Raw genomic sequence first — 18,785 nt, 5'->3', positions numbered from 1 at the left:
CGCTCCCCTACTCACACCCTCTTTATGCAGTTTCTAGGGATGACCTCTGGTTCTCCCCCGATCTCCCACTAATTTCTGTAGAACTTCTCCAGCATTGATCCTATAACAAATTATATGCAAATTACATCTTCTCAATCTTTCCTCATATTTGACATTCCAGAGGTCAGAAACTACCTTAGTCAATCACCTTTTGACCCTTTCGAACATCTCTTCATCCTTCTGAAAATCAGGTGACCAAATCTGGGCACAATAGTCCATGTGTGGCTAATCAAAGCCTTATACAATGGAACAAGGATCTCCCTACTTCTACACATCAGAGTGCTCCGCATCATTCCCAGAAGCCTTTGTGTTGTCTTCACAATTTTGGCTATGTGTCCCCTAAATTTCAGATCCTTATCCACTATCACCCCCAGATCTCTTATTTCTTCCACCTCCAACAATATATCCTCACCAAGCATAAATTCTACATCCCATCTTTGTTTTCCAAATTTTAAAACCTTATATTTTGCAACATTGAACTCACATCTAATATTGATTAAAATAATATCTCCTCTATTTTTGGGCTGGGAATGCCACAAATGCAACTTTTTGGAAAACAGAGCTGAAAAAAGTCTAGGTTTACAAAGTAGTTTAAAAGTTGTCCTGAAATTATAATTCTGAATTAAACTTTTTTATTTTTTCAAAAGTCCTTTAAATATATTGGGATAGTCATTGCCTGATTATCAGTGTTGTTTTTGATGGATCACTGTTAGTGATTTTTATTAGTGATTATTTTATAAAAAAATCACTGTTAGTGATTTTTTTATAAAATGAGAACAATTGCATTATTGTTCTCATTTTATATTTTTTTTAGAAAAAAATTATAATTTTTTAAAACATTCTTTTTAGGATGGTATTGGATTGATCCCAATTTAGGTATGCCTGATGATGCTGTCCATGTATTTTGCAACATGACTGGACGGGGACAAACGTGTGTTTTTCCAGATAAGCACACCATTATGGTAAGATGTTTAAAAATATTTTAAATTTGAAACAGTAAAGATATGAATTATTCAAAAATGGCTGTTTGCAACAGTAAATGTCTGTGTTGTTGTTCAGAATTGTCTATTGTCTGAAACAATAGATTATCTTGACATTTGCTTTTGTTGCCTGAGATTCTTGCAGTGTGCCCTGACATCGAGAAATCGGTCATTTAATTGACTGTTTTGGACAATAGTCTCATAGATTAGCATTTACCTGTAATAAATGTGCATTTACCTGTAATTTATGTGCATTTACCTGTAATAAATGTGCATTTGCATGGCATTTGTCAAACTCATAAACTCCATTATGTAAGGAAATGATTTCAGACCTACTTATAAAAAGATGTATATCATAACAAGATTCTTGTATAGTGACATCATTCATTTTCACAACAGTTTAATCTAGAACTGTTTTTACCATATATACTATAGACATCCTCCATAGCTCAATCAGTATACATGAAGCCCTTTGATTAGAAAGACTTGGGTTTGATTCCTGTTAGAGACATGAGGAACCTTTATCTGGTCTCTTTCAGCAAAAGGTGAGTTAACTGGTCTCATACGGAGATTGGCGATTTTTTCACCCAGAAACTTGGGTTTCTCATTCCCCCAGAACAGGCAAACCAGCCCTGTGAACACATGGATTACAGTCATGAATACATTCTAGTCATATGCCAGTCCTGAGCCTGGATAAAATTGGGGGGAAGTAATGATGAACTACCCTGTAAAAAATATCACCAGGAACACTTTGTGGGTAATGCCTACAAGATCACCTAGGGTCAGAAACGACTGAAGGGAAAAACCATCCCCACCAAAACCACTATAGACATAATTGTGTTTATCCTCATTTTGCTACTAAAATGTTCCAACTAAGAAATTCATTTTTATACTAACTCTAAATACAAAATTATTATTAAATTCTATGAAACCAAAAAATTCTTTACCAACTAAAAATAATCCAAAAAAATATTACTCCTATCATTTAATGACTTTGCAAATGAAAATAGGTTTCTTATTATAGCAAACATAAAAAATAATATAAAATACTGATGTTATAATTTTAATTATTTTGGAAGAAAGTAGAGTTATACATTCAATTCTCATCAGACAAACTCATAAAGGATCATAGGAATAGTTCTTGTAGTTCCACTTCATAAAGGAGGTGATAAAACTCAAGCATCAAACTATAGGCCTATCTGTGTGTCAGGTGTTGTAGTTAAGTTGTTGGAGAAGCTTGTGCAAACTAAGATCCAAAATTGGGTTGACAACAATGGTATTATCTTTGATGGACAGCATGGATTTGCTAAAGGGAGGTCATGTTTTAGTAATCTACTTACTTATTACAACAAGGTGACTGCTTCCGTGGACAGAGGAGAAGAATACACAGTAATATACTTAGATTTCGCAAAGGCTTTTGATAGATTTACCACATGATAAGTTGATAGTTAAACTTGAGTAGATGGGGTGGGATATTACGTATCCAACCCAATCTACTCTCCAATCCAATGCACCAATCATTGGATTGGAGACTGGCTATCTGATAGGTATCTACAAGTTGTGTATGGGGAGTAATATCCAGGAAAAGGAAAGTTACTAGTGGTTTGCCTCAGAGGTCTGTTTTAGGCCATTGCTGTTTAACTTGTATATTAATGATATTGGTGAAGATATGGATGGAGATATTCAGTTGTTTGCAGATGATCCAAAGTTGGGACGAAGCATAAAGAGTAGAGAAGACGTTGTGGCCTTACAAGAAGACTTGAAGAAATCGAGTGATTTGGCACAAGAATGGAGATGCAAGTTCAATGTTGCAAAATGTAAGGTTTTAAAATTTGGAAAACAAAAATGGGATGCAGAATTTATGTTTGGTGAGGATATATTGTCAGAGGTGGAGGAAATAAGAGATCTGGGGGTGATAGTGGATAAGGATTTGAAATTTAGGGGACACAGCCAAAATTGTGAAGACAACACAAAGGCTTCTGGTAATGATGTGGAGGACACTGACTTGTAGATGTATGGAGATTCTTGTTCAATTGTATAAGGCTTTGATTAGGCCACACATTGTGCCCAGATTTGGTCACCTGGTTTTCAGAAGGACAAAGAGATGTTGGAAAGGGTCCAGAGGTGACTGACTACGGTAGTTTCTAACCTCTGGAATGTGAAGTATGAGGAAAGATTGAGAAGATGCAACTTGCAGAGTCTGGTAGACAGAAGGAAGAGGGGAGATATGATAGAGACCTACAAGTTATTAAGGGGTTGTTATAGGATCAATGCTTGAAAGGTTCTACAGAAAATAGTGGGACAGTGGAGAACCAGAGGTCATCCCTGGAAACTGTATGAAGAGGGTGTAAATAGGAGGGTGAGAGGTAGGTTTTTTCATGCAGATTTGTGAATGATTGGAATGCCTTGCCTGAGAGTGTGGTGTCTGCAGAGAATTTGACTAGATGAGTCTTTGACTCCATGTGGTCTTGGGTAATAATAATAATAATAATAGTTTGCTGTGTTGAATTTCCTTTAAAATAGAACTGTACCTGTAAGGCTTTTTTTTTTTTTGTTGTTGTGATAGTATTTGCTGAAGTATAAGTTGACTATAACTTATCAAGTATAACTAAATATAGTTATCAAGTATAACTAAATGCATATTAAATTTAGGCACTTATAATTGTTTACTTACAGTAGAGTTTAGGATTTAATGTTTAATATTAAATCCTAAATCCTTTAGTCCAAACAGATCCTTCGAAATCAGTAGGCAACTAATTGCATCACCAGTAGTTTATAGCTATTGATAATTTTAAAGGTCTCTGGGTGAAATCACAGCAATCAACTGTGACCTGTGTCATAATTATTATTATTATTATTATGGGCTACTCTGTGGAGCCCTTAAACTCATCAAGGGAGGCCCTAGGCATCATGCCAGTCACTATCCAATATTTGCGCAGTATTGTCGTGACGTTCTATTTTCATGTTATGTTCTAAATCCGCCATCTTGATTCAAGTCACTCTTATCAATATAACAACTAATTGCAAATTGATCACCGATCCAAAAGTAGGGAAATTTATAATTATACTGCACCACCCTATTTTTAGATTAGTCTATATAAAATAGTAGGATCAATTCTTAATTAAGTTAGCAGTCTCCTCATTTATTTAGGCCGAATTATTTACTATTCCACTTGGGGTTCCTGCAAGATTTGAATATTTATGAACGGTGCAATAAAAAGGAATTCAGGCAAACACAATATTTAGATTAACAAAATAAAACATTTAATATATGATATATATAACAAATACAAGAATTCTGCTTTAAAATGAAACAATACAATTAACTTAATACATCTTGCTAAGTTATTCATGCCAATTCAATGTTCTAAACTTTCACATACAATTCACAGCTTCAAAATCACAAGCTTTCTTAACTCAAGTTAATAAAACGAAACTTCTTATTTGATCAGTCTCCACATATCCATCAGCTGTACTTAATGTTTAAATTCACAGGAAGCACTAATCAAGGTAGACAATATTCCAAGCAATCTTATTTTGGACTTTGAACTTCGAAAATATGTTAATGTTAGAATAAACAAACAAATATGACTACTCTTACCAGATACAATCTTCAATACATCAATTAACTGATATCTTTCCTTGGTTACTTTTCTCAAACTAGTTAATTTCAATATAATTCTTCTGAGGGCAACATAGAATTAAGGCGTAATCCTAGACTAACTGGAACTAATCAGAATTTTCCATTGAATGTCCAGTTCTTTATTTATCCGGATACGGCATTAATTTTCCTATACAACACAGCTGACTTCACTTGCAGCTAAGTATATGATTCACTATGTTTTGGCTCACTTCTAAACACTATTCTCATGAATTTCTGCCCTAGAGAACTTATAATTTTCTTCCACTTCCTTTGCTTGTATCCTACCTTCCTTCCCGCTCCGCAAAAACTTCCTCTCTTCTCTCTAATTAAAAATCTTCTATCTCTTTTTTCTCTCCTTTCAGTCTGAAGGTCACGCTCTATTCGACTCGTGCTTGTTTATTTCATGCGTCTCCATGACAACAAATGAACGCAAACATTTCGCTAATGTAATACAATGCTCTACTACTACATGAGTGATTACATAACGTTAAATTTTCACAAATAAGAGTAAACAGAATATTTAAGCTACTTAATCAGCTTGTTCATTACGTATAGAATTAATTATAATAATACTTTTCATTACATCATATATATATTTTAGTTATTATAAATTCTGCACATATTATTACTTAACAAATTAATAGTAGGTTAAGTTTAGAATAAATATTTAAATAGTAATCCTAAATTAAGGAATAATAATTAATTTTTATACAAATCATGATTAATACATAATAAGCAATGTTAAATGTGAATGAAAAAAAAAAAATTACACAACATAGTTTCATTCACAATTTAACAGTATCTATCATACTTTGCTTTGAACTCATTCACAGACATGGCACCCACAACAAACCTGTAGAAACATATTATGTTCATTTACTAGTCTCCAAACAAAAAATCTAGGCCTTACACTCCTGCTAACTTGCTGTCTTTCTCAGTTTTCAAGGATGGCCCCAGTTTTCCAACCACCAGATCTCTTCTGAAAAATTTCCTCTGTATTAATCTTGATAAAATCCTGCAGTAATTTGTATGTCTCAATCATATCACCCCTTTTTCACCCAACCAATATGGGAAAGGATCTGAGAGAAACTATTCAGTTGTTGCTGATGATGCAGAATTGGTAGAGTCAACAGATCTTCAACCTGTTGAAAGTTTATTCCTATCTGCTAACATCCCAAATCCCTGGCTTCCTCAGTTTCCTGGAGTACAGTTCCATCAATGTGTTTCACAGCTGGTAATCTTTTCACCAGGGAAAGCAGAGGAGACATGGTGTCAGAAAAGTAAATGTTGGAAGTAGTAGTGAATGTGTAAACAAGGATGGTGAGCAAAGGTAATGAATGGTCTTGGATGTAGGGTGGATAGTTGAGTCTGAGGAGATAGATATGTATCATTAGTGATAAAGGCAATTTAACATGGGCAGGTATGGGGAAATCACAACCAACAAGTGGCAATAGTAGGACTCATAGACCTAAAAGAGAATTGCTGTGTTTATTTACAAATGCCAGGAGCAAGGGAGATTAAGTGGTTTAACTGATTGAGTTTCTTCCATCAAAAATTGTTGAAATAAATAAAGCATGGTTGAATGAGGTTGATATCCTGACAGGAATCAAAATGTAAGGGTGTGTTGTTTTTCATGGGAAATTATAATAGATTTAGTTTAATCCTTTATCCCAGTGAGAGCAAACAAAGTTTGCGCCTGAAAATATCTTTATCTTCAGGACTAAATATAGTGTTGTACTATCTTATCCAGTAAGTAGTGCAACACCAAGGCAACTCGTGGCAAAGGTGGAGCAAGCTACCAGGCACTTCTAACCCAGTATCTCCCATAATGCAAAACACATTTCCTATGTGGATATGTATACTGTTATGCATTAAAGGGATTGGCCATCTACCCAGACTAGTTTCGACCTTTATTGAGGTCTCTTCAGTGGGAGCCAGGCCCAGAGCTGGAGATACCAGGCAGAAGCAGTAGCAAGTCATCTGTGCCTATGGGAGTTGCCAAAAGGTTTATCACCTTTTTTTAAAAATTACTCTGGATTTAGAGAAAGATGTTGAAAATTTATTTATCACTAGGTTAGACTATAATAGATTTAGTTTAATCCTTTATCCCAGTGAGAGCAAACAAAGTTTGCGCCTGAAAATATCTTTATCTTCAGGACTAAATATAGTGTTGTACTATCTTATCCAGTAAGTAGTGCAACACCAAGGCAACTCGTGGCACCTGCTCCACCTTTGCCACGAGTTGCCTTGGTGTTGCACTACTTACTGGATAAGATAGTACAACACTATATTTAGTCCTGAAGATAAAGATATTTTCAGGCGCAAACTTTGTTTGCTCTCACTGGGATAAAGGATTAAACTAAATCTATTATAGTCTAACCTAGTGATAAATAAATTTTCAACATGGGAAATTATGTTTGCACAAAGCAGAGATGCAAGAGGGAAATGGTGCCAATGAATTTAAGGCAGCATGGTGTGAGGTGGAAATTAACAAGATGAAATATTTCATCAGATGTTGCTACAGGCCAGGGAATGTAGAGGGTGGTGATGAAGAAATGTATAAGCAGCTAGAGTTAGGGAAGAAAGTTGATAATTATGGGTGACTTTAATTATTGTAATCTAAATTAGGATGAAGAGATAGTTTTTGAATATAAGGGAAATGAATTTCTTGAATTGTTGAGCAACAACTGACAGGGAACACAAGGATTAAGATTCTTAGATCTAATCATTTCATCAGAAAGTGCAATTGTAAGTGGTGCATCACATTTTTCCCTAATACAAGAGTGACCACGAGGTGATCACCTTGGTGAAAGGATATATATGTGGAACTACAAAGTTGGTGATTATGAGAAATTTAGGAGTCAGCTTGGAGCTATAGCATGGAATGAGGAATTTATCAGGAAAGAAATTGTTTTTTTTATGTTGCTCCCATCCATGAATGGTTGTTTTCAGACATATAGTATATTTTATACTGTGAGTGGGCTAAGGATTTTTTTTTTCTGATGGAAGTTACTTACACCTCTGGGTCTGGCTCCCACTGATGAGACCTCAATAAAGGTCGAAACTGGTCTGGGTAGTGACCTTTCCCTTAATGCATAGCATTATACATGTCTGCAAGGAGATGTGCTTGGCATTATGGGATACTAAGGCAAGTGATGAGAAGTTATACCATCTTTGTCACGAGTTGCCCCGGTCCTGAAAATATTTCAGTTGCAAACTTTGTTTGCTTACACTTGGATAAAGGATTAAACCAAATATATAATTGGTAGCATAGCCAAGTGGGAAAAAACTTCCATCAACTTATCTCTAATCCAGAGAACTTTAATAATAACATATGACACTTTTTGGCAACTGGTATATGGAAATATGACTTCTCCATTACTTCCACCTTGATATCACCACCTCTGGATCTGGTTCCCACTGACGAGACCTCAATAAAGGTCGAAACTAGTCTGGGTAGTGACCCTTCCCGCAATGCATAGCATTATACATATCTGCAAGAAGATGTACTTTGCATTATGTGATACCAAGGCAAGTGGTGAGAAGTTATACCACCTTTGCCACAAGTTGCTCTAGTCCTGAAAATACTTCAGGTGCAAACTTTGTTTGCTTACACTTGGATAAAGATTAAACCAAATATATAATTGATGTTTTTTCTGTTTTATCAATTATATATATATATATATATATATATATATATATATATATATATATATATGTATATGTATATATATTTGTATTTTCATTTATTTTTTACATAGTCCAGAAACCTTGCTCTAGAGACCAAATATGGAACTTTTGCAAGCCACTTCAGGCCTTTAATAAGCGGGAAAGTGGCCTCAAAATGAGCAGTAAAATTCATTTCTCACCTAAAGTTATAGCAACGAAACTGACGAAACTGACAAAGAGATGTTTAACAGCACCAATGTGTGAATGTCCTGAAGATCAAAAGGCTGATTAAGGTATGTGTCAAATGGGTGAGTGAAGGAATTAAGCATGAAATCTGAAAGAAGAAGGTACTGTGGAAGCACCATGTGATAAATAATGGGAAAACTCAGTTGCATGATGATGATAAAGAACTGGCCAGGAAGGTTGTTGGAAATTTTTCCACTTGGTTATACTATAAATTAAAGATACCAAGAAATTAAATACTTGGTTTAATCTTTTATCCAGATGTAAGCAAACAAGTTTGCACCTGAAGTATTTTCAGGTGCAAACCTTGCATATATGCAAAACGCATATCCTTGCAGACATGTATAATGCTATGCATTATGGGAAGGGTCACTATCCAGACAAGTTTCAACCTTTATTGAGGTCTCATCAGTGGGAGTCAGATCCAGAGGCGATACTAAGGTTGAAGTAATGCAGAAGTGATATTTTCATATATGAGATATACGAGTTGCTCCAGTCCTGAAAATACTTCAGCTGCAAACTTTGTTGCTTTCACTTGGATAAATGATTAAACATTAACATAGCGATAGAACTTGAAAGCAGAAACAAGTAAAAGAAAGAAATTTTAAGATAACAATACAGCAGCACTTAGCAGATAGCCCCTCAGCTGCATTCTTCAATAAAGAATTCACAAAATTTTTGCAAAGAAAGGACTATCACTCAAATCTGTGTTGGTGGAGAAGACATATCCACCATTCAAGATCCTTGACTCTTTTCAAAAACACTAGAAAAATCTGTTTGAAGACAGTATTGTGGGAAATTATAACTCTTGGAACGTTAATGGCTTTCCTATTGATATCTAAGATGGGCTTGACAGACCCATTACAGCATTTGAAGTTACCACAGCTTTTAAAGAATGCCAGACAAGAAAATCCTAAGAACCTGATGGTCTAGGGATAGAACTTTATCGCGAGGCCTGGGATTCTATTATTTCCATTCTAGTTACACTATTTAATTCCTTTCTCTCATCAGGACACATACCAAGTGAATTTGTAGCAAGCCATACTATCCTCATTCCAAAACCCAATAGAGATCACACCTTAATCTAATACTGACTATAAAATATTTTTCTACATTATCAATAACAGGCTCAAAGTGGGAATGAGATACATAATTAAAAGCACACAGGTGTATGGAGTACCAGGTCGAGCAGTAGAATTTAATCTATTTCTGCTACGTGATCTAATTTGCTTAGTCAGCATGAAAAAACAGTCGATGGCAGTGCTATCAGTAGACCTTACTTAAGCATTTGATAACATCTGGCATCTCTTTCTATTCCACATCCTCCAGCAAATTGGTGTAGGTAAAAAGCTGCTATCCATTATCAAAGGAACCTATGCCAATTCAACCACCCACCTCCTAGTTAATGGGCTCCTATCAGATCTGGTAAAAATTCACAAAGGAGTCAAGCAAGGTTGCCCTCTCAGTTCACTGCTCTTTGCATTGGTTCTTGAACCTTTCTTACAGGAAGTCAACAATACATATGCTCTGCGAGTAATAACAGTTCCTTCAACTATAAAGGAAAATAAAGTATTAGCATATGCCAGTGATGTAGTGGAACTTTGAAGGATAATGATTCCACATATATATATTTTTTTGGTATTTTAAAAAAATTCAGCAAAAGCAGTCAATTAGTTATTAATGCAGACAAGACAAAATTAATATTTTATGGAAAGTGGGATCTTGGAGGCATTCCTTTTGGACTAACTCCTAAGAGAGAGAACCCCTCATTATACTTGGAATTCCCTTCTTCACTTTTCCAATATTACCAGTCCAAGAACTTTGAAATGTTAGAAGACTAGAAAAAAATAGGACCACTCTCCTTTTCTTCTAAAGCCATAGTACTCAAAACCCCTGGTTTTGAGTACTATGGCTTTAGATAGGACTTGATAGGACTTAGATAGTTCTTGATAGGACTGCTACGGGACTTACAAATGTGTTAAAAGAAGAACTGAAATCTTTTAGTCTCAACAAAAAATTGTTCGCACAGGCCTATGATGGTGCAGCAATAAGGGGTGGCTCATCTATAGGGGCAATAGGGGCCAGACCCCACCTATATTTGTATAACTAGCCCAATAATTGTAGTTTTAAAAAACGTTTCTTGTAATTATTATTTTTTTATCTATTTCCAACACGTTTTATTGTTTAATAAAAAAAATTACTGTAGTATTTTGTGGCAATATTATATAATGCGACTTAGTCTAGTCTCTGGGGCCAGCCACGGCTGGCCCTGTTTTATACATGTAGAACACAGGGCATGCATGAGGCACGTGCACTAGTGATCGTGTTTGTTTAATGGACACAACGCTTATTTTGGGGCCCATTTAGTCTGGCCCGATCACTGCATTTGTACATAAATACCACACGATTCATTCATTGTCTTATTATTTATTCTCATTGTTGATCTGTTTTATTGTTTTTAGTGTGTTTAATTATTGTTGTCGTTTTTTGTTATAAGTTATTTTAAAGTTTAAATTTTTATTACGTCTATAAACAATACATTTTAACTATGAACAAAATCGATAGTTTATTGGAAAAACATTTCTCGTTATTAAGTCTAGAAGAAAAATTGGAAATCAAAAGACTTGGTGCATACCAACCCAGAGATGTGCATACTACTCAACAAGATGGTAAAAAAACAAGAACATTTTATGTAACTTGGTTTGACAAGAAATCATGGCTTAGTGATGAAAAAAAAAAATCTTTGTTCTGTTTTTATTGTTTTGTTTGGTGGCAAGAGCTTGTGGACACTCAGTGGCTGTAAAGAGCTAAAACATCTTTCCGAATGAATACAAAAACACCAATGCAGCAAAATTCATATAAACAATGCGGTGCAATTTCAAATGTTCGGTAAAATGAACATCTTATCTTCCATTGATACTGGATATCGTCTTAATATAAAGAAACATAATGAATTAGTTGACAAAAATAGACATACTTTATCAAGGATCATAGACTGCATAAAATTTTGTGGTGTACACGAACTGCCGTTAAGAGGACATGACAAAACCATCGATTCGAACAATCGAGGTGTGTTTTTAGATATGGTTTCATACACAGCTACATTAGATAGTGTTTTAAACGATCATCTTGAAAATTCAAAAGTAGCAAAAAATACTTCAAAAACCAACCAAAATGACATTTTAGACTGCATCTATAAAGTGTATATAGAAGAAATTAAAAGTGAAATTGATAAGACGAGTTTTTTCCCTTGCAAGCAGATGAGACAACCGATGTATCTTGTCGTTTGCAGTTCGTAATTATTTTGTGTTACCTAAAAGATTCTCGACCAGTTGAAAGGTTTCTAGCATTTATTGATGTTCTTGATAGGACTGCTACAGGACTTACAAATGTGTTAAAAGAAGAACTGAAATCTTTTAGTCTCAACAAGTGGGCCAAGTGCTGCGGACGCGTTTTGAAGAGCACCTGATTCAGATAAGTTTTACTAGGATTAATTAAGTATATATGCGTAATTGTTTGAGTAAGAGCAGCTGTAAACATTGTATGCTACCGGTATTATTAATGTGGGTTTTTTTCCTTGCCTAAACTAAATTACGAAATCGTTATTATTAGACCTAGTAACCAGCAAAGAGAAAAAAAATGGCGGCGGCATTGTCATTCCATGATTTGAATTTAGATTTCAGACGTTTCGTTAAGTGTGATGTCTGTTATATGTATTCCTTCGATTACATAAATGATTTGTGGAGGTTTAGTGCGGATGGAAGAAGGGTGTGTGCGAAGTGTGACCTGAACGAGGAACTAATGAATGCGAATATGAAATTGATGACAGAAAGTGCTAGTACCGATTGTGTCGCGAGTGCACGTTTGAAAGAAAAGGATGGTGAGAAAGAGAAGCGAAAAAATGTTAAAAAATCAAGAAAAAAGAAAAAGAGCGATTTGACAACCGTAACGGATGTTAAAAGGGACAAACGTGAGGTGGAAAGAAATGAAATTAAGAGAACGAATGAAAGTAGAACTTGCATAATGCAGAAATCGCAAGTAAAAAAAATCGAAAGAATAAATGATAGCGAAAAAAGAATGAATGATGGTGAAAGTTCGACGCATGTTGGACCAAAAGTACTGAAACAAAGAAAGATGAATGACAGTAAAAGTGAGAAGAATGATAGCGAAAGTTGGATGCATGTTAGTCCGAAAGTACGGAAACAAAGAAAGATAAATGAGAGTGAAAGTGAGAAGAATGATAGTGAAAGTTGGACGTATGTTGGACCGAAAGTACGGAAACAAAGAAGGATGAATGAGAGGCCAAGTGAGAAGAGGGGGTCGAGAGTTAGAAAATTAGAAAGATTTAATGATAGAGAGAATGTGTCGCGAGGTTCGAGGTTCGGAAAGTGAATTGGATTGGATGAGGCAAGAAATGAAATGGATGCGGAATGAAATTAAGAGAATTCAGGTCAAAACTATTAAAATAAATCATGATGGCATGAAAGAGTTAACGAAAGATGAGCGAGTGGCGTTGTATGGTGACTCCATTATTAAAGGTGTGCTAGAGGATAAAATGCACAAGGTATGTTTTCCAGGCGGTAAAATGAGTAGAGTGATTGAGGCATTGGATATGAGGCGGGAGCGAGCAAAAGAGTTAATTCTATTAATTGGTACAAATGATTTGAGAGAGAACAAAGAGCATGTCAAAATGAATGTCAGGAGACTGCTTGGAAAGAGAATAGTGTGACAGGAAGGGTGGTCAGTGTGTTGCCTAGGTATGATTGTGGTGAAATGAGGCGGAGAGCAAGGATTATGAATGATATTCTGGCTGAAATGTGTGAGGAGATGGGAGTACAGTTTGTTAATGTGTGGAATGAGTTTGAGGGACGAAGTGAGCTGTATGGGAGTGATGGACTACATTTGAGTGGTTATGGTGTGAGTCGCTTGGAGAGACTGCTGCTGGAAGGTAGAGAAGTGAATAGAGAGAATGAATCAGATCGAGAGGGGAGTGATGTGGAAGAGCAGGAGAGTAAGACAGGAGAGATTGAAGAAGTGGAAATGAATGGGGAAGTGAGTGGTATGAATATAGAAAATGAGAGAATGGGTGTGCAAGAGGAGCAGGGAAACGGGAAGGCTCAGGGTGGACAGGGATACACAGCGTGAGAAAGGTGGATGCTCCAAGAGGAGGTGAGAGCATGTGTAGGCAGGAAAGCAATGGGATGACCAGGGATCAAGAGGAAACAGATTTATTGCAAAGGGTTCTAAAATGAAGAGGCAGAAAGGGAAATGGCCCCAGTCCAGCATGGAGAGAGCACATCGAGTAAATGGTATCAGTGGAACTAGCTGTAGATCCAGAAATGAGTTGTTGTTTGTATACCAATGCTAGAAGTATAAGAAACAAGGCGGATGAAATGGTTGCACTAATTGTGTCTGTGTACCCAGACATTGTTGGAATAAGTGAGACATGGTTAGATGAGGATGACATCCTGACAGGAATAGAGATGGAAAGGAATGATGTGTTTCGTGAGGATAGAAGAGATAGAGGTGAATAGAATCAAATACTTGGTGGGATGTTGTTATAGACCTGGTAATGTGGATGGTGGTGATAGTAAAATGTATAGTCAAATAAGCCAAGCCAATAAGAAAAGGGTGAACATTATGGGTGATTTTAATTATGGCAATATAGACTGGAATGAAGAGATAGCGACTGGAAGTAAAGAAAATTAGTTTCTTGAGTTTTTGAGGGATAACTACCTCAGACAGTATGTAACAGAGGGCACACGAGGATTAAGGGTCTTGGATTTGGTCATCTCATCGGAGGATGTAATTATAAATGCGGTGTCAAATCATCCACCAATTGGTGAAAGTGACCATGAGGTGATTACCTGGGTGGTTGCCAGCAGTGCAAGGACCCCTGTGAAAAAAGGGCATATGTGCAACTACAAGGGGGGGTGATTATTAAGAGCTCAGGAGACAGCTTGCAGGTGTAGCATGGAATGAGGAGTTAGCTGGAAAAGAGATCAATGCAGCTTGGGGGATTTTCAAAAAATATTTAGTGGATGCAATGTCTAAATGTATACCACGGGTGAGAAGGTTAAATAAGTTAGGTGTGAGATGGATGAATAAAGAGATTAAGCATGCAATACAGAAAAAAAGGGCATTGTGGAGACAGCATAAGAGAATTGGAAGTAACCAATTTCATGAGGTCTACAAAGACCAGGCAAGGAGAGTGACTTGGTTGGTGAGAGTAGCTAAAGAGAGGTATGAACAGCAGTTAGCTAATGAAGCTAAAAAGAATCCTAGGGAGTTCTTTCGATATGTAGCCAGCAAAAGAAAGAATGATTATGGAAGGATGACATTGATTGGAGGAAATGGTATAAAGACAGCTGTTGCAGAATGTGTGGTGGAGATACTTAATGAGCAGTTCATAAAGATCTTTCAGTCTTGTGAATGTGACTTTATGGAGAGATTAAGAGCAGTTGATGATGGGTAGGAGAGACTGACTGTAATTGAGCAAGAGGTGTTTGGGGAGGTGAGTAAACTAGATGTAAATAAGGCTGTGGGACTTGATAATATATCACCGCATATTCTGAAGGAGTGTGCCAGAGAATTGACACCTGCCTTGACATATTTTTTTAATACGAGTCTTGCACTTTGTCAAGTTCCTAAAGAGTGGAAGGAGAGCAAGATTGTGCCACTTCATAAAGGAGGTGATCAAACTCAAGCATCAAACTATAGGCCTATCTGTATGTCAGGTGTTGTGGTTAAGTTGTTGGAGAGGCTTGTGAGAACTAGGATCAAGAGTTGGGTTGACAACAATGGTATTATCTTTGATGAACAGCATGGATTTGCTAAAGGGAGGTCATGTTTTAGTAATCTACTTACTTATTACAATAAAGTGACTGCTTTCTTGGACAGAGGAGAAGGATACACAGTAATATACTTGGATTTCGCAAAAGCTTTTGATAGAGTACCTAATGATAAGTTGACAGTCAAACTAGAGCAGATGGGGTTGGATATTAGATTAGTGCATTGGATTGAAGACTGGCTGTCTGATAGGTATCGACCAGTTGTTGTATGGGGATGCAATATCCAGGAAGAGGAAGGTCACTAGTGGAGTGCCTCAGGGGTCTGTTTTAGGGCCATTACTATTTAACTTGTATATTAATGATATTGGCGAAGATTTGGATGGAGATATTCAGTTGTTTGCAGATGATGCAAAGTTGGGAAGAACCATAAAGAGTAGTGAAGATGTTGTGGCCTTGCAAGAAGACTTGAATAAATTGAGTGATTGGGCAAGCAAATGGGGGTGTGAGTTCAATGTTGCAAAATGTAAGGTTTTAAAATTTGGAAAACAAAGATGGGATGCAGAATTTATGCTTGGTAAGAATATATTGTTGGAAGTAGAGGAAATAAGAGATCTGGGAGTGATAGTGGATAAGGATCTAAAATTTAGGGGTCACATCGCCAAAATTGTGAAGACAACACAAAGACTTCTGGGAATGATGAGGAGGACACTGACGTGTAGAAGTAGGGAGATTCTTGTTCCATTGTATAAGGCTTTGATTAGGCCACACATGGACTATTGTACCCAGATTTGGTCACCTGGTTTTCAGAAGGATGAGGAGATGTTGGAAAGGGTCCAAAGGCGACTGACTAAGGTAGTTTCTGACCTCTGGAATGTCGAGTATGAGGAAAGATTGAAAAGATGTAATTTGCAGAGACTAGTGGAGAGAAGGAAGAGGGGAGATATGATAGAGACCTACAAGTTGGTAAGGGGTTGCTATAGGATCAATGGTGGAGAAGTTCTACAGCGAATAGTGGGAGATCAGGGGAGAACCAGAGGTCATCCCTGGAAACTGTATAAAGAGGGTGTGAGTAGGGGAGTGAGAGGCAGGTTTTTTTCGTGCAGAGTTGTGAGTGATTAGAATGCCTTGCCTGAGAGCGTGGTGTCTGCAAGTAGTTTGAATGTGTTTAAGACACGGTATGATGAAATGTGTGTGTGGGATAAAAGGACCTCCTAGATGAGTCTTTGACTCCATGAGGTCTTGTTTAATAATAATAATAATAATTTTAATAATAACAAAAAATTGTTCGCACATGCCTATGATGGTGCAGCAGTAATGAATGCATCACGAAATGGAGTACAAAGTTTAATGAAAGAAGTTTACCCTAATGCCCATTATGTTCACTGTTATGCACATCAGCTGAATTTAATTTTAAAAAAGTCTGTTCATCATATAAGCGAATAAGAACATTTTTTTTTACTTTAAGTGGATATGGCATGTTCTTCACATCCTCTCCAAAACGAAATGACTTGCTTTGCGAAATTAGTCAAACACAAGTACCAAGATTCTCATGGAATCGTGTACACAAGTACCAAGAGTTTATGAAACATGATGAAATTTTTGTTCCAAGATAGTGAATTGTATAAAAGAGAATAAAATAGATCTTCTGGAATGCTTTAACAAAATCATAAACGAAGAAGGATGGGATGACAAAAGCGTGGGAATCAGTTGGATTCAAAAAAATCATTGGAAGATTTTGAGTTCAACCTCTTTTTATCTTTTTTTTTATTCAATTTTAAAACATGTCGATGTACTTTACAACATATTGCAATCTAATAAAACCAACAATATCATTATCAAAGAAGCAGTCAATAAATTTGACTCATCCATTTATCTTGTATGGAAGTGCATTGCTGATTTTATTCCTGTGTCAGTTCCAGACGATCGTGAGGAAATACCTAAAAAAAGAATTAAAAGACACAACAATACAGATGAATTACTGATAGAAGATGCTAAAAAAGCCTGCGACAAAATAATTAGTGAAATTAGTGACAAATTCAGCAGCTTTGAAATATTTAAATAATTTTTTATTGTAGACCCTAAATATTTCAATTTCAATAGACAACATTTTCCTAGGGAACACATAATAAACATTAAAAGAAATTATCGAATGCTAAGTGAAGACAAGTTGATATCAGAATTAACTGTTATGTATGAAAATACTACTTTTAGTGACATACCCAGCATCAATGCCTTATCATGATTTATACAAGACAATAAACTGGTCGATACCTTTTCCGAAGTGTCAAAATTAATTGAAATTGTTTTAGTTACACCTGTCTCCACAGCTGATGCTGAACGTTTTTTTAGCACTCTAAAATGTATTAAAACACTTTTAAGAAATTCGTAAGGGCCAAGATCGGTTGAATGCTCTAGCCATACTATCTATTCATAAGGATTATTTATAAGTAATTCAATAGTTTAATCATAAAGTAATTGAAAAATTTGCCCATATGAAACAAAGAAGAGCAGAATATTTATATAAATAAATAATAATTGTGTGAATATCGGTAAATGAAAATGATAAAATCTATATGCTTCCCGAAAAGTTTTGTGCATCTGACTAGAAATACCGATGGTTCCCCTTCTTTGATACAGAAATAACTATTTTAAGGTATTTCTTTCTTAATTTTTTAAAAATATTTTTGTCTTAACCTGTATTTTATATTTTTTCTGGATTTATCAGTAGTTCTTATTTAATTTATTATTATTTTTGTGTCTTGTCTGTATCTTATTGTTTTCAGTGTCTGTCTTTATTGAAAACCTATTATGTTTTGATCATGTCACTATATGTATAGTACATAATATGTACTACATATTATGTTTACTTTGTAAAAAATAAAATTTATGATTTTTCTTTGACTTTTATGTGTTTATATTTATGGGTTCTATTAGTCAATCTTAATTAAACAATTTTAACTTTTTAAAAATTTATTTTCTCTGAAGTTTCGACTGATTTATAAAATAAATAATAACTTTTTTTTAACACTTGAAAAATGAAAACTCGAAAATATTTTGCAGGGCGGTCAGCTGGTTTTGCAGGGCGACTAGCTGGAGTCGAACCAGCATCTTTGGATTTCTGGTCCACTGCTCTAGTCCATTGAGCTATTCCAGCAACTGCAAATCTTCCGAGTTTTCATGTTATTAATATTGGGCCTGTATATGTTATGCCCTAACAATTTAAAAAAATTAATAGCTCAGTGCATCAGTGGATTCTTACTAAACATTATTGTAATAGAAATAATAACTATAAATCAATAATAGAACCCACTATATAAATATAAAAAAATTAAGTTGTTTTTTTGGCCCCTGGCCCCACCTGTTTCTATTGTCACCAGCTGCCACTACTCAAAACCATAATCTTTCCTGTTCAGTTGTACA

At 35.7% G+C, this 18,785-nt stretch overlaps 1 protein-coding gene across 1 annotated transcript in view; it reads left to right on the top strand.

Annotated features, from left to right (window-relative positions):
- The window catches only part of LOC150098029 (uncharacterized), a 995,665-nt gene that overhangs the window by 898,572 nt on the left and 78,308 nt on the right, over nucleotides 1–18,785 (top strand). Inside the window, exon 40 of the mRNA XM_090406661.1 lies at nucleotides 889–1,001. Coding sequence (XP_090262787.1) covers nucleotides 889–1,001 — 113 coding nt within the window. The remainder of the gene's footprint in view (nucleotides 1–888; nucleotides 1,002–18,785) is intronic.

This window comes from Typopeltis vanoorti, chromosome 16, assembly GCF_054136105.1.
Source record: "Typopeltis vanoorti isolate ZY-2024b chromosome 16, IOZ_Tvanoo_1.0, whole genome shotgun sequence".
Lineage (NCBI taxonomy): Eukaryota > Metazoa > Arthropoda > Arachnida > Uropygi > Thelyphonidae > Typopeltis > Typopeltis vanoorti.
This window is presented reverse-complemented; position numbering and strand designations above follow the sequence as displayed.